We start from the raw sequence: 14,902 nt of genomic DNA, 5'->3' as shown, positions 1-14,902 counted from the left end.
TTCCCCTCCTGTCTAGTCTGTTAGCAATGTTCTTTGTCCATTGACTGTCTGTGGTCCTGGAATGTGAATGTCCTCTCAGCACAGAACTCTGAAAATAGAAAGTACTCGACTTAATAGAATTGTTTTCTTCCAAAGCATGTGAATTACCATTGAGCCCTAGAAATTTTTTTTAATATTTAACCAAATCTGAGAGAAGGTTTTAAAATTTATGGCCCCTGCTTTGACCAGGTTTAGGGCCTAATAGGCAATCCCAGTTGAGAGTGCACGCCTATCAATAGCCCCAACAAAATCCATAATTTAGTCTCATTGCCTGGCGGGGCTCACTTCCCCATCCCTGAAGAATGACTACGGGTAGGAGAGTGGGAGGAGAATGCAGTGTTCTGATTGGCTGGCGCTGGGTCACGTGCCCACCTCTGGTCTCCGGAGTGAGATCGCGGTTTCCTGAGTTGCCAGGACTGGAAGTGGAGGAGAGGTGATTGTCCCGAGGAAAATCAGGAAACACAGACCTCCTGCCCAGACGCCAAAAAGAACCCTTATCTTACAGATAGTAGGCAGTAGATTCCAGATCTGAACCCATATCCTCCTGGTTTAAAACCTGAGATTCTTGCCACCATACACCGTGTATATCCCTAAGTAAAGCAGATCTGAGCCTGTTTCAGGCCACACTGGCACCTGCTGAGCTCCTAATTGTAACCTGGGTCACCGGGGCTTCATGGAGGACATCCTGCTGGTTCTGCATGTCCTAGTGACTTTGGGTGGGTATCCTCCAGGGCATGTTTGCTTATATTATATGCATGTGCATTTTATATGTGCGTATGTTTTATGACATTTTAGGATAAGACCAATGACACCACTTTTCTTTTGCTCAGTCCAGTCGCTCAGTCGTGTCCGACTTTTTGTGACCCAGTGGACTGCAGCACGCCAGGCTTCCCTGTCCATCACCAACTCCCGAAGCTTGCTCAAACTCATGTCAGTCGAGTCAGTGATGCCATCCAGCCATCTCATCCTCTGTTGCCCCCTTCTCCTGCCTTCGATCTTTCCCAGTGTCAGGGTCTTTCCCCATGAGTCTGTTGTTCGGGATCAGGTGACCAAAGTTTTGAAGTTTCAGCCTCAGCATCAGTCCTTCCAATAAATATTCAGGACTGATTTCCTTTAGAATTGACTGGTTTGATGTTGCAGTCCAAGGGACTAAAGCATCAATTCTTCGGCACTCAGCTTTCTTTATGGTCCAACTCTCACTCTTCACGACCACTGGAAAAACCATAGCATTGACTCGACGGACCTTTGTTGGCAAAGTAACGTCTCTGCTTTTTAATATGCTTCTAGATTAACTTACACTGGCATCTGTTTTGTAGCCTTTTCAAAAAGAAGCTTGTTTTCTCCCTCATCACTGAAGCCCTATTACATTAGTCACTAACATAGAGATTTGAAGAGCCAGATTCTCACAGTGTGGGAAGGTATACTTGAAAATAGACAAATCTTCATTTAAAGCCTGGCTTTCTCTTTGCTGAGAATTGCATCTTCCTATTCATCCGTTTCTCAATTTCCCCACCTGTAAAGTGGAGATTGAATAATAACAGTAGCTCGTAAGATTAATGTGAGGATTATGTAAGGCATTACGTATCGAGTGCTTAGGTTAAGTGCCTGGCTGACTTTGTGTCTAAAAAGTGGTCACTGTTATAATACTATCATCACCATCATCGTCATGGTCGTCATTCACATCAATACATACAGAAGCATCTTCTGATTAAAATCTCTTCCTGTTGCAAGGAACTCATATCCTGTTCAGAGTCTGCAGAGTTCATGTTAGTCATATAACTGCTTATACAATGACCTCTAAAGTTCAGAACCAGTAGACCTACCCTCTTTTCATCTTCAAAAGTACATCTTAGGGCCTAGGATTTAGGGATATTCTCTTATTCCTCTTGGATTTCAACTACTGCTTCAAGAGCAGATTAACACAAACATGGCTTGGGCCATCTTTGGTCCCACGGGATCCATGAATTCCCCTCTCTCCTCCCGATGTTGTCATAGCGTCCTGGTGTGCCTTTGCCAAGGTGCCAGTAAAGGGTGGCTATTCAGAGTGCTGAAGACAGTGGCAAGCCTGGGAAAGCCCTTTAAGACCAGCTCCTGCCAGTGGGTGGGACTGCCCCCTGCCAGGCAGAAATCTCTGGAGCCAGAAAAGAGGAAGTTAGCCAGTGCCTTCTGGCTCAGTGGTAAAGAATCCACCTCCCAAGCTAGAGAAATAGGTTCGAACTCTGGGTCGAAGGAAGTGGCAACCCACTCCAGTATTCTGGCCTGGGAAATTCCATGAACAAAGGAGCCTGGCGGGCTGCAGTCCATGGGGTCACACAGAGTTGGACAAGGTTTAGCGACAGACTTTCACTTTTTGGTTTTTTCGTTGGCCTGGGTACATGCAGCCTAATTGACTTTTTCTAACTGCTTCCAGACCTCAGGACTGTAAGGCGCACCCCTTATTGGTTCTTCCCCTGGGAAGAATACCCTTCCTGTAACAGGGTTATTGATTAGCTGCTTTCTAAATATAAACACTTTTCTGTCCCTCCAGAGGCACAGTGGCTGAGCGGTGTGTGATGGTTGCATCTGGACTGGGGGTGAAGTTTGTGGGCATATGGCTGGCTTTTTCTTTGGGGAGTCCCAGGTAGAGAAAGCAGCCACCTGTGTTAAGTAGCCAAGGGGCTCCAGAGCTCCGTCCCCTCCTCACTGGAGCCTGCCTCACTCAGATTAACCAGCCTTTGGATTAAGACAGAGAAAGCATTTGTTCAGTGAAGCTGTGTTCATCCCTAGTAGCTCAGCGGGTTAAGAATCTGCCTGCAATGCAGGAGACCCCAGTTCAATTCCTGGGTCAGGAAGATCCCCTGGAGAAGGGACAGTCTACCCCATCCAGTATTCATGGGCTTCCCTGGTGGCTCAGATGGTAAAGAATACACCCGCAATGCAGGAGACCTGGATTCAATCCCAGGGTTGGGAAGATCCCTGGAAGAAGGGCATGGCAACCCACTCTGGTATTCTTGCCTGGAGAACCCCCATGGACAGAGGAGCCAGGAGGGCTGCAGTCCATGGGGTCGCAAAGAGTCAGACCCGACCGAGTGACTAAGCACACAGCACATGCCTGAATCAGTGCTCATACCTTAATTCTAATATTGGATCCATCTTTGACTTGCTGGTGAGGGGTGAGGAAGAAGCAGGTGGTACATAGAGGGTGGAAGTATATGTAAGGACAGTGAAGGTCAAGGGAAGGCTAGAGCGAGAAGAGGTGTCAACGCCACAGATCCTTGTCCTCAGCGATGTTAACACCAGCGTGTTTTCAGGAATCACATTTGTGTTTGCACTGAACCCTTTAGGAGCTCCATGGGCAATGTGGCAGTTCTGCTTTGCCTCCCAGCCCTTACAGGCTCCTGTGTGACCCCTAAACCAGGTGACCTTTTCTGAGCAATGGAGCCTCCATTCACCTTCATGACCACCCCCTCTAATGCCCAGTCTTCCCGTTCAGCACCTCCTGGAACTAGGCAGTGGGTCCTGATTTTTAGAATAAATATGCATCACTCTTTTGTTTTTTTAAACACACCTGGTAGTTAACACAGATCAGTCATAAGTTGGACAGAAACACTTCAAAGAGATCTGGCCTCTAAAGGAGACTGTGCTGTGACAGTTTTGGAGTGAAAAAGGGAAACCACAGCCCTCTTATGCCTGATGCTTCATAACCATTCTCCATGTCCCTGTGATAAGGTGTCTCTTGGAACTGAAATTGCATTTTTAAAAGGGGAAAGCAATAGTGGTTGAGCACTTCCTAAATGGCCAGGGACCTGTGTGACTTTGTTTTGCAGCTATAAGCAAAGGTCTTGCTGCCTGAGGCAGACAGGTGGCAGTTTTGTGCCCTGGGCAGCTCAGTGTACCTGACTGACAGCTCTCCACCCCCATCCTGGGCTCCCTTTCCTAGACTGGTGAGATGTCATGAAAACAGAACCCCTTGCAATCTTGTTGGAAGGGAAAGCAAATGTTCCCAGATCCTGCTACATAAGCATTTTCTTCTGGGGTTCACTTTGGGTTGAGAAGCAAGAGTCCAACCTGGGAGCCTCTCAAGTTGTTCAGAAATCCCAAGAGCACTTGGCACACGGAGAGATCTAGAGTGGAGGCCCCAGACGTCCTGGCCCTGCTGCCTCGTCCGTTGACTAGACATCAGACAACACAGACGCTGTGGCTCCCTTCTGTCCAGACTTCTCAGGGGGACCCTGAATGACTAGCACATTCTAGGCCAGCAGGACACCAAAGCTGGTGCTTTCTTTGGATAAGCCTTTTGAAAGCTGAGCCACCGTGCGAAATAACCATCGTAAGGGAATGCCAGCTGAAGAGCCCTCTGCTGTGCCCCACCCCCTGCAGGCTCTAAGAGCCCTCCGGGAGCAGCCTGCCACCCCAGGGGGCCAGGGGCGGGGCTGGGAGGGTGTTGGGGTGGGGAGTGTGCCTCCAGAGCACACACAGACACAGCTACTTGGGTTCTTGGTAATTAACAACTTATTGAGGTATTAATGCCTCTTTTGTTACCCTGAACGTTTTTGACCAGACTGTATCGATATTCATTTACATAACAAATCACCAGCCGCAGGTATTAGCTTCTGCAAAAATCCCCTGGTCAATAATGTGGTAAAATCATGCATCCATCTGGTGCTTTGTCTCCTGCTTTGCTAAAGAGAATGAAAAGCCATCTCCTCCCAGACAGGCCCCGCTCTCTGATAAAGCCAATCCCAGCCATGTCCTGAAAGGGAGCCCAGATCACCTGGTCTGTTAGGAGGGCGTCTTTGATAGATGCGCAGGGAAGACCCCAGAGATCCCGGCCTCCCCTCCTCCCTCAGCTCTCTGAACGAGCGCAGCTGCCCAGCTTCCCACCTTAGGGGATCAGCGTTCTCAGTTCTGGCCGTTGACGTTCGAGCTGACTTGTGTCTCAGTGAGCACTTTCTCCAGACGGCTGTCTCCTCTCCCAGCAGCAAGAGGAAGCCACCTTTGAGGGCAGCGGGCTTTCCTTGATGTGTTTCAAAAGAAGGCAGTTTTCACAAACAGACTTTTCCTCTCCTACTCGGCTCCATCCTGTTCGCTGCTGTCCCTGGGGTTGCTTGGACACAGGCCACTGTATTCTGAGCCGTGTTCTGCTTTCTTGTTTTTCTTCCTCCTCAAACTGTGTTCAGAGTTGGTCTCTTTCTTCACTTTCAAGCCTTCCAAGGTCATTGTCTAGGGGTAAAACAGGTTGAGAGCTAGCCCCTTCCATCAGATGAACAGGGGGGGAAGAAGTGTGATGATTAGAACATAAACAGTCAAAATAATTCATCTGTTCAAAAAATCTAGCCTTAAGGACTAAACATCTTGGATTTAATAATATACTTCATAAGGGTTCATTTAACGATGGAGTTATAATTAGGCCTTTATAATGTTTTGTCAGCTCTTTTCTACTCTAAATTTTTCAAAGGCACTTCTAATTTCTTAATAATTATTTTAGCATGGTAATTTCAGAATAATTTTTATTCATTTCTGAAAGTTGTGATTGTGAAAGAGCTTTTGGGTCCTCGCAATGCATTTTTCTGGGTTGAGTAGGGATGATGATTTTCATACCTCTCAAGATGGTGTGAATGAGTCGGGTCAGATGCCCTCATTCATTTACTGACCGAACAGACCATTAGGAAGCACCAACTATGAGAGTGGACTCCATGGCAATCCTGAATAACTCGTATCTGGGGTTTTTGTGGGTTTTTTTTTTTTTTTGGCTTCAGTATATACCCTCTCCCTTTAATCCTTAGCAGAAGATGATTTAAGTTGGCTGAACTCATAGAGGCCTCAACCTGGATGTTTTAGTTTAAAAAAAACTTTTTTTTTGTTTATTATCTTTGGCTGTGCTGGGTCTTAGTTGCTGTGCGGGCTTTTCTCTAGTTGAGGGGTGCGGGCTTCTCTTTGCAGTGTATTCTCTTGTCTCAGAGCACAGGCTCTGGGCTTGTGGGTGTTAGTAATTCTGGCATGTGAGCTCAGTAGTTGCAGCTCCTGAGCTCTAGAGCGCAAGCTCAATAATTGTGGTGCATTGGCTTAGTTGCTCTGAGGCATGTGGGATCTTCCCGGACCAGGGGTCGAACTCATGTCTCCTGCTTCACAGTTGGATTCTTTACTTCTGAGCCACCAGGAAAGCCCCTGGATGCTTTAAATTTTTTACCTTTTGTGTCTTAGACTGTTTGGAGACTCAAAAGATGGGAACTCCTCCAGCCAAATGCAGATACTCAAGTAGACATGAAATTTTGCATATAATTTCTAGTGGTTTGATTCCCCTCTCCCCAAGTCCTTTGGGTCTAGGCAGTGTTTCATTTGGGCTGCAGTGTCTGTTTAGAGAAGTACTAGAAGATCATTCTGGGCAGGAACTCAGATGGAGATTCCTGAAGGGCAAAGCAAGAAACCAGAACTTTCTACTGTAAGTTACAGGGAGCCATTGGAAATTTCTGAGAAAAGTAATCTAGCAACAGTTTAATGTGTAAGTTTGAAGGCAGAAGACTAGATAAGAAAGGTAGGTGCAACATCTGGACAAGTTGAGATTATCAGCTAAGGTAAGAAGTTTTTCAAAGGTGGTGGCCACAAAAGAGAAAGTGATCTTGTGGGAGTGAGATCACCAGACTGTCTTGAGTTGGTTTCCATCCTGGACTCAAACCCTCCTTGGTGTGGCTTCCCACAGTTGTCACTATGTGCCTCTTCCCAGCTGTTGAGCATTGTTGAGGGGGCATCTGGATGGTTCTAGTGATAAAGAACCCGTCTGCAGTGCAGGAGACATGAGACAAGGGTTCAATCTCTGGGTCAGGAAGGTCCCGTGGAGGAGGGTATGGCAACCCACTCCAGTATTCTTGCCTGAAAAATCCCATGGACAAGAAGCCTGGTGGGCTGCAGTCCATGGGGTCGCAAAGAGTCAGACACGATAGAAGTGACTTAGTATGCTCAACTCAAGCAGCTGGTACCCTTTAAAGAGAATAATTAACAAAATCAGTATTGCTCCAGAGGCTGTTTACTTGCTCCATTTGGCTTCTATTTCCTCATTGCAGTTGTTTTTTTTTTTTTTTTTTTTTTTTAAGAACCAGTCTGCTCAACCTCTCTGTAACCCAGACTTACTTAAAGAAGTCTCCTCCATCTTTATCTTTGTCTCTTCAGTCTCCAATAATCCACTTTATCCATTGCTGCCAGATTCATCTTCCTGAGGCTCACATCTGATCCGTGCCATTTGTGATCAGAGACCTCGGTTCAGATGTTCGTCACTCAGAGTAAAGTCTTTGATGACTAATTTCTGTAAGTACTTTTGATCCCACCTCTTCTCCTCCCTAAGACCCCTGTGTCACAGACTTCCCAGTCTCACCCCTGCATCTTCAGTCTCTTGCTCTCCACTGGCTCTTGCTGCTCAGCCTAGTAATGTGATCCTGTCTTCCCACCCCTTCCTGACAAACTTCCTTCAGTAGTTCTCCGTGAGCTTAAGAAATAAAATCCAACTCCCTAAAGAAGAAAAAAAAAATAGACTTCATTATTTGGCTTCAAAGCCCTTGTCCTTGAGCAACCATCCTTTCCTGCTTCTTTCCTTTCTGGTCAGAGTCCATTAAAACATTATCTCCCTGGTCATGGGAAGCGAAAACCTCATTCTTGCTTTCTTGTCCTCCGCCATGTGGATCTAGAAAATTACCACGATGTGTTGACTCTCTGTCTGCCGAATCGCATCTTTTCTCCGTGTCCCCTCTGTCACTACCCTCCAGATGTGTTTGGTAGCCTCCTTTGTTACTCTCCCCCCTGCCTGTCTTTTCACACTCCACTTCAAGATGCCGTGGCTGTTACTGTGATATTTCTCAGAAACAAGTCTGATATTGTGTCCTGGTCGTATGTCTTCTCAATCAGACTATTTAAAACTGAGTCCCTCCCCCACCTAGACACTCTTGATATCATTTACTTGTCATATTTACCTTTTCTTTTCTCCCTCAAGCATCTGTCTCCTAACCTGCTGTACGGCTTACTTACTTTGACTGTGTGTTGCCTGCTCTCTACCCTACCCCCCAGCGGAAGCTCCGCCAGTTGGTATTTTTAATCTCCTGTTTACTGACATAGCCCAAGTGTCTGGTACACAGTGAGCACTCCAAAAGTATTCGTTGAGTGTAATAACGTCAATTCCCATTTTCAGATTCTCATCCATCTCCCTCTGCAAATAGGGTCAAACCCAAACACCCAGTTTTCCGAAGGCCTGCAGAGTCTGGCTCCAGACCCATCCCCTGCCTCTCACCACTGACTCCCCGTCTCACCCAGTGTAGCTGACCCTGCTGGTTCCCTGGGTTTCTTGTAGCTCCCAGGCATGCCGTATTCTTTCAGCCCGCTCTGTTCCTTTTGGGTCTCTTTCTCCTTCCAGGGATCCACTTCTCCTCTTCCCCATGTCAGGAGAACAGTTCCTTCTCTAAAATCCAGCCCCAAATGGCACACCCTGGGGTCTTCTCCAGCAGTGAAGAAGAGTCTGCCCCTCTGTCCTCTTTGCCTCCGTTGAATTTGGCAGTTTCCCCCTGACAGCGGAATTTTCCACACTGATGCCACCGTCCCCTCCTCTAGAGTCTGCCCAACCATGTCCAGTTCTTCGGTGTATCTGCTCCAGGAAAGATCAGTGTCTGGTTCAGTATTAAGTGGTCACGTAAGACAGTGATGGAAGAGAGGGGCTCCCCATGCACTGAACCCTATAATCACAGGGTTAACTGCTTTCACCATGCAGCATGTTCAGATCGTTGGCTGCTCACCACCGTCCCCCAAATTCATGCCCCCGCAGTGTCCCCTGATTCCAGCAATGGAGGGGGCCATTCCACTGACGTGATCCATGGGGCCTCAGGAATGATCTGCCTCCTCCCCCTCACCCACCCAGTCAGTCCTGGGTCCTGTTGACTTGGCTTCCCAGACGTCTCTAAAATTCACCTGCTTCCTTTCAGTCTTGACACAACTTTTACCAGCCTGCCATCATCGGTTACTGTCATGCTGCCTGACACACACTTGAGGTCCCATATATAGGTCTGTTTTTTTTTCATTTATTTAAATTGGAGGATAATTGCTTTACAGTGTTGTATTGGTTTCTTCCATACATCAGCAGGAATCAGCCATAGGCATACGTATGTCCCCTTTGAGCTCCCTGCATCATATAGCAAATTCCCACTGGGTATCTACTTCACCAATGGCAGTGTATATGTTTCAATGCTGTTCTGTCTCTTTCTGTTGAATAATTGAATCTCCTGAGTTCAAACCATGCTGGCTGACAGCAGGTAGAACATCAGGCTGTGAGACCGAGCTTCAGAGATCAGCCTGTGTTTCGAAGTCCAGGAGTTTTTCTGAAGGATGATGTTAGAGGCCCAGCAGAGTAGTTCTGTGTTGGCCTCAGCTCTAGATGTAACTGGACTTTCTGGAAAGGTAGATCTCTCCTGCCTGCCTTGATTTTGCCAATGAGGTTACTTTCTCTGATTATTCCTGTCATAAAAATTCAAGTTGGGGTCTCTTTACCTCCCTGAGATCTATAGCTGCTCAAGTACATTAGAAAAGTTTTGTCCCAAGTGATAAAAGGGGTCAGAGTGATTGTGGCCGTTAAGAAAGGGTCCCTGAGGCATTATGAGTTTGAAGGTCTTCATGTCCTCTAATGTCAAGTTGTTGAGATGAGTCTAGACGGTACCTAGTATCACTCTCAACTCTCAGTTTCTAAGAATTTTTTATTAAAGCAAAGCACCAGGAACAAAAAGACCTGGAGGAATTAAAGCAATTATAAGATCTACTGAAGTGTGGTTCTGAAGAGAGTCAGTTGGATTTTTAAGGGGGAGCCACTCATTCAGTAGAGTCTAGTGCTTCTGCCCGTCTGGATGAAGCATCATCCTAGGAAAGAGCGTCGTGGGAGGTGGAAATGTTGGCACTGGAATGGATGGTTGGTAAATGTTTTCTCCCTCTTTCCTCAGCAGACGGTGTTACAGTGATAGCATCTGCCAAGTCTTGCTTGAGAAAGTGCTGGACCAGTAGTTACACTGACTTACTTGACTCTTCTCACGCCCCATCCTCGCCTTGTTGGGAGTCTCTGTGTCAGGAGGGCTCTGTTCCTCCTCGTCCTCCTTCTCAAGCCTAGGTTAAGGTTGGCCAAATCCGTCTTGGGTGCTCCAGATCCCCTAGGGTTTGGCTGACTGTCACCAGCCTTTAGAACACGTTGGTATGACTTCCATTCCAAAAGGCAAAAAGAGAAACGGAAGTTCGGTCATGTGGTTTCTGTTATCTGTAACCATGGAGAACGTTGGCCATCTGTGAGGCTCCCGTTTTAACACTTTTCTTTCTCCTTTTTCCATCTCCTCCTCGGGAAAACAAGCTGAGGAAGTGGAGAGGCTGGCGGCCATGCGTTCTGACTCCCTCGTCCCAGGCACCCACACCCCACCCATCCGGAGGAGAAGTAAGTTTGCCAACCTAGGAAGGATCTTCAAGCCTTGGAAATGGAGGAAGAAGAAAAGTGAAAAGTTCAAACACACGTCTGCAGGTAAGATTATTTGTTTACCTTGATTTTTCATTGGGCGTCTGTTGACTTCAACTCGGTACGTTTGTTAGTAGAATTTAATTACAGTTGGCTGCCTGAACCAAAGGAAAGAAAAAAATCAAGCGTTGGAAATTGCTCTCATGTGGAATAATTCTTCAGTGTGATTGAAAATGGCTTTTAGATCCTATGTGTTTTCACAAGTCTCGGGTATTTTGTTGTTGCTTTTCAGTTTATACAACCACCACTTTGATTTGATCTATAAATACCTGAACTTACAGCTCCACCTTGCCCATAGTTGAATGCTTTCATTCCAGCATTGACAATCCATTTCTTATTTTTCGTCCTTATTTTCCCTTCTCCGGTAAAAAATCAACACAGAGCAGAAAGTAAGTTGTGTATGGTCGTTGGCAGATAGGAATAGGTTTTTTCATGGAGGAAGAATCTTGAATAAGTGAAACATCATTGTAAAATGACAAAGATAACTCTCTAGTTCATAGCCTAGTCGACAGCAAAGGAATCTGGGTAAAGTCAGCAGGGCTGGGGTCTGACAAGCACAGACTCTGGAGTCAGATGACCTAGCTTCAAGTACAACTCTGAAACTTGTTAGTTGCATGACCTTGGTTGATTGTACCCCAGTTTTCTCATTTGTGAGATGGGGTGAGAATGGTACCTTACATGATGAAGTGTTAGTAGGATGTTCATGGTGGCACTTCATGTGAATTTTTTTTTAAATAAGAGTCTTACAGAGAGAAATGTTTAGGGAAAGAAATGCTAAGAGTTCTGATTTCACTGTGTTGTGTTTGAGATGAGATGCTGGAGAAGCCATGCAGATTCATTCTCTTTGTTTCATTCTGATTTTGATACCTAAGGACACAGGTCATCCAGGGCTACTCTGGGGCTTTTAGTTGCTTCTAACCCCATGTCCTATTCTCCCTCCTCCTCAGAATCATCACCTTCTCTCTTTCCTGGTCCTCTACCCCCTGCGGCTCACTCCCAAAGTGTGAAATAGGCAATCTGCTTCTCATACCTTCTCTACAGAGCTGAGAATTTTCATGCTGGTTGCTTTGAGGAATGAAAGAGAAAAACAGAGATGGGAAGGTTGCCAAGTCTCGAAATCTGTACCAGTTTTCATGTAGCCATCCCCAGTTGGTGCTTTCTGTTTCTGAGATGGGAGCCTCAATGTCCTGTCGCCATCATTTGTTCATTCCTTCCTGAGATTAGGATGAACCTGTGAATTTCATGAATCTCTAAATTGTCACCCCGCTGACAGTCTCTTCACCTGAATGCGTTCTCCCTGGGTTTTGATCATTATATGGGCTTGTTAAGGTGTCATAAAGCGTGTAGGTTATTTACATACTTCTGAACACTCAAGAGAGTTTTTCATGCAAGCAAAACTCTAAAGGGATGACTCTTCTATATCCCCCCAGAGTGAAACAGAAAAGGGCAGTTACAGCTTTGCCTTGGAGAAGAGAAATCTAAATGAAATATATTCTCAGGCAAAGTGAGGGGTCAGATGTGAACAGGAAAGAAACAGGGAATGTTCTGGAAACACTGGAAAAAAATAATAAAGATTCCACAAGTTCCTTTGTGGTCCTCCTGACTGTACTATGAAAATAGCTTATAATGAAACAATCCTATATAATACATTTAAATAATTGCCAGGTATCAGCATGAACTCCTGAACAGTGCTGTAGTGGACGCATTTCCTCTGGACATTCATGAGCTTGCCTTGGTCCATTTGGCAAGACTGTAGGGCGAAGCTCCAATGCTTCTTGTGCAAAAAGGCACCTGAACCTTTGTGCTGACTTCTTTAAGGTGTCCTTTGATGGATGCAGATCCAGTGGCATCAGACTACTCATGAACCATTAAAGTCTGAAAATTTTTTCATTTAAAACTTTATAGAGAGGAAGAATTAAGACCTGAGATAGGAAAAGTTGCAACTTTAATCTTTCTTAGTGTTAACTGTTCTTAGCAAGTTATTATGACTTCAGTGGCCAAACTGGTTAATTTGGCAGATGAATGTAATATTCCATGTGTTTTATTTATTTTTTAAAAATATATTTATTTTATTTTATTATTTGGCTGTGCCAAGTTTTGGTCATGGCATGTGGGACCTTCTATCTTCATTGCAGTCTGTGGGATCTTAGTTGTGGTATGTGAGAGCTAGTTTCCTGACCAGGGATCGACCCCTGCCCCCCTGAATTGGGAGTGTGGAGTCTTAGCCACTGAATGAAGTCCCTGTGTGGCTTTCTTTAAAGGACAATCAGCTCCTGAATTAGAGAAAATAGGAGATAGGCTATGGGCTCTATAAACCATGATAAATGGATGGGTTATATGCTGTAACCAGCTAATCTGGTTTTTTAGTTTAAGTCAGTGGTGTGGACTCTAGTATGTTTTGTTCTTAACTGGATTCAGAAATAATATTCCTGGCTTTTGTAAATAAAGAAAGACTTCCTGTGCTAGTTCTTCGCTTCACAGAGAAAAAAATTGACAACTGAAAGATGTTTAACATGATAAATTGTGTGTACGATCAAATAGTACTTTGAAGTACAAACTTTGCTATGCGTGGCTAAGTGTCAAGTATTAAATATACAAGAGGAGGATTGACTGATTGTGGGAATGTTAATTGGTTGACCAGTTTTAACCATTATGCATTTATTTGTCGTGTGTATGTGTGTGTATATATGTGTATGTAACATATTTTCATATGTACAATTTCCACAATTTTAAATATACAGAATAAGCCCAGATATTACATTTATATTATGTATTTGCATTTAAACTTGTGTGCTTTCTTGATTACACAAAAGGACATTAATACAATGCATACTTGGCCTGTTGTTATTGCCACGGTGAGTTACAGTTCTAATTTGCCAGAATTAGCTATACAGTAGTTTCACTGTAACTCAAGTTACAGAATGCATGTGTTTGTGTATACAGCATTTTCAAAGGTGCACCCAGAAATCTTGCTTTGTAAGTTGTATTAGCAATAAGAGAACCACAATGAAAAATGATGATCTCAACATTTTCCTCAGTTTTGGCATCAACAGTTACATGAGTTTATCAGAGACTGCTTTCCACGTTCCATGCTGCTCAGACATCTTTGTATTCCAAGCTGAAGGCTGGTGTCCTTAAAAGGTCTTCAGCGCTGAGCTTTGGATGGTGGTGAAAGGCCAACAGGACAAGGAGCCTCTCTCAGAAGCATCTGGCGTTACACGATGGGAGGAGTACACAGGAATGGATAGAACACCAAATAACGGGTCCTCATGGAGATGACCTTGACATGCCTTTTGGCCTGCCCTCAGAGGCCCTGCCCAGGTCCTGTGAAGCGCTGAGCCCAACACATCCAGCTTCTGTGGAATCAGCAACAGGTGTCCGCCACACCCCATACCTGCCCCAGGAGCAGAGACAGATGACAGCATCCTGTCTGAAATCAAGAGGGCCTCCCCCAAATAGTCAACCACGGCCATCTTCCCCAGATCCTTTGGAAATGAGGACTATATTTATAGAAAAGCAGAACTGGCAGGAATAAACTGTGAAGATGCCATCGAATTACGCTTTTGTTTCCTCTTGACAGAAAATCATAAGCTGCAGGAGTTGGCCCTGGAAATCTACCATGTACCAAATTTTTCTTTGTGCTTCTAAAGCTTTCCTGCATCCCTAGGGCTTGAACAACAATAAAAAAAATTAAAAAACCTTTTCCCAAGTGCCGTCCACATACTGAAACTGGCCGTGGAGTATGACCGTGAGCGGAAACCAGACTTGTGGGTTTGGCATGCATGGTGTTGCTGGAAGAGGGAGACATCAAATGACAAGAGGAATGGTGAAGATCACACCTGTGACAGGACAGGGAAGGGAAGGTACTCAAAAGAATGGTGGAGGGGAAAGTTTGAGGGAGCAAGGGGACTTTCCTGAGAAAGAGAAATTTGAGCTGGGGTCCGAGGGAGTAGGAATTTAGAAAGTTAGCATTCCGGGTAGCATAAATGACATGTGCAAAGGTCCTGCGGTGACAAAGCAGGAGTGAGCAAGCTAGGAAAGCAGTGGCTAGAGAATGGAAGGCAAGGCATATGGGATGGACTGAGGCTGGAATGGTTATCAGAGACTGGAGCCTCGCTGGTCCTGTATCCTGTAGAACAAATTAGACAAGGGTGGGCGTGGCTGCAGGAAGACCAGTTAGGAGGTCGCTGTGCCGGTGATAGTAGCTTAGACTAATATTTGGTGATAGAAATGGGTGGATTTAGGAGATGTCATAAGAAACCAGTGTCAGGAATTAACAACAGATCAGTTGGCGCAAGAAGAGAAAAGTGTCACATTTGACACTCTACTGTTGATCTAGGGTATATGCTGTGGCCTTAAAAA

General features: G+C 45.3%; 1 protein-coding gene across 4 annotated transcripts in view; it reads left to right on the top strand.

Annotated features, from left to right (window-relative positions):
- PHACTR1 (phosphatase and actin regulator 1) overlaps positions 1 to 14,902 on the top strand; it is a 489,267-nt gene that overhangs the window by 289,696 nt on the left and 184,669 nt on the right. For all 4 annotated transcript variants that reach the window (XM_061147620.1, XM_061147622.1, XM_061147619.1 and 1 more), the window contains one exon: positions 10,382 to 10,546. In XM_061147620.1, the coding sequence (XP_061003603.1) occupies positions 10,382 to 10,546 (165 nt within the window). The remainder of the gene's footprint in view (positions 1 to 10,381; positions 10,547 to 14,902) is intronic.

This window comes from Dama dama, chromosome 7 (assembly GCF_033118175.1).
Source record: "Dama dama isolate Ldn47 chromosome 7, ASM3311817v1, whole genome shotgun sequence".
In the NCBI taxonomy this organism is placed as follows: domain Eukaryota; kingdom Metazoa; phylum Chordata; class Mammalia; order Artiodactyla; family Cervidae; genus Dama; species Dama dama.
The sequence above is the reverse complement of the archived record's forward strand: the minus strand, read 5'-3'. Positions and strand labels throughout refer to the sequence as shown.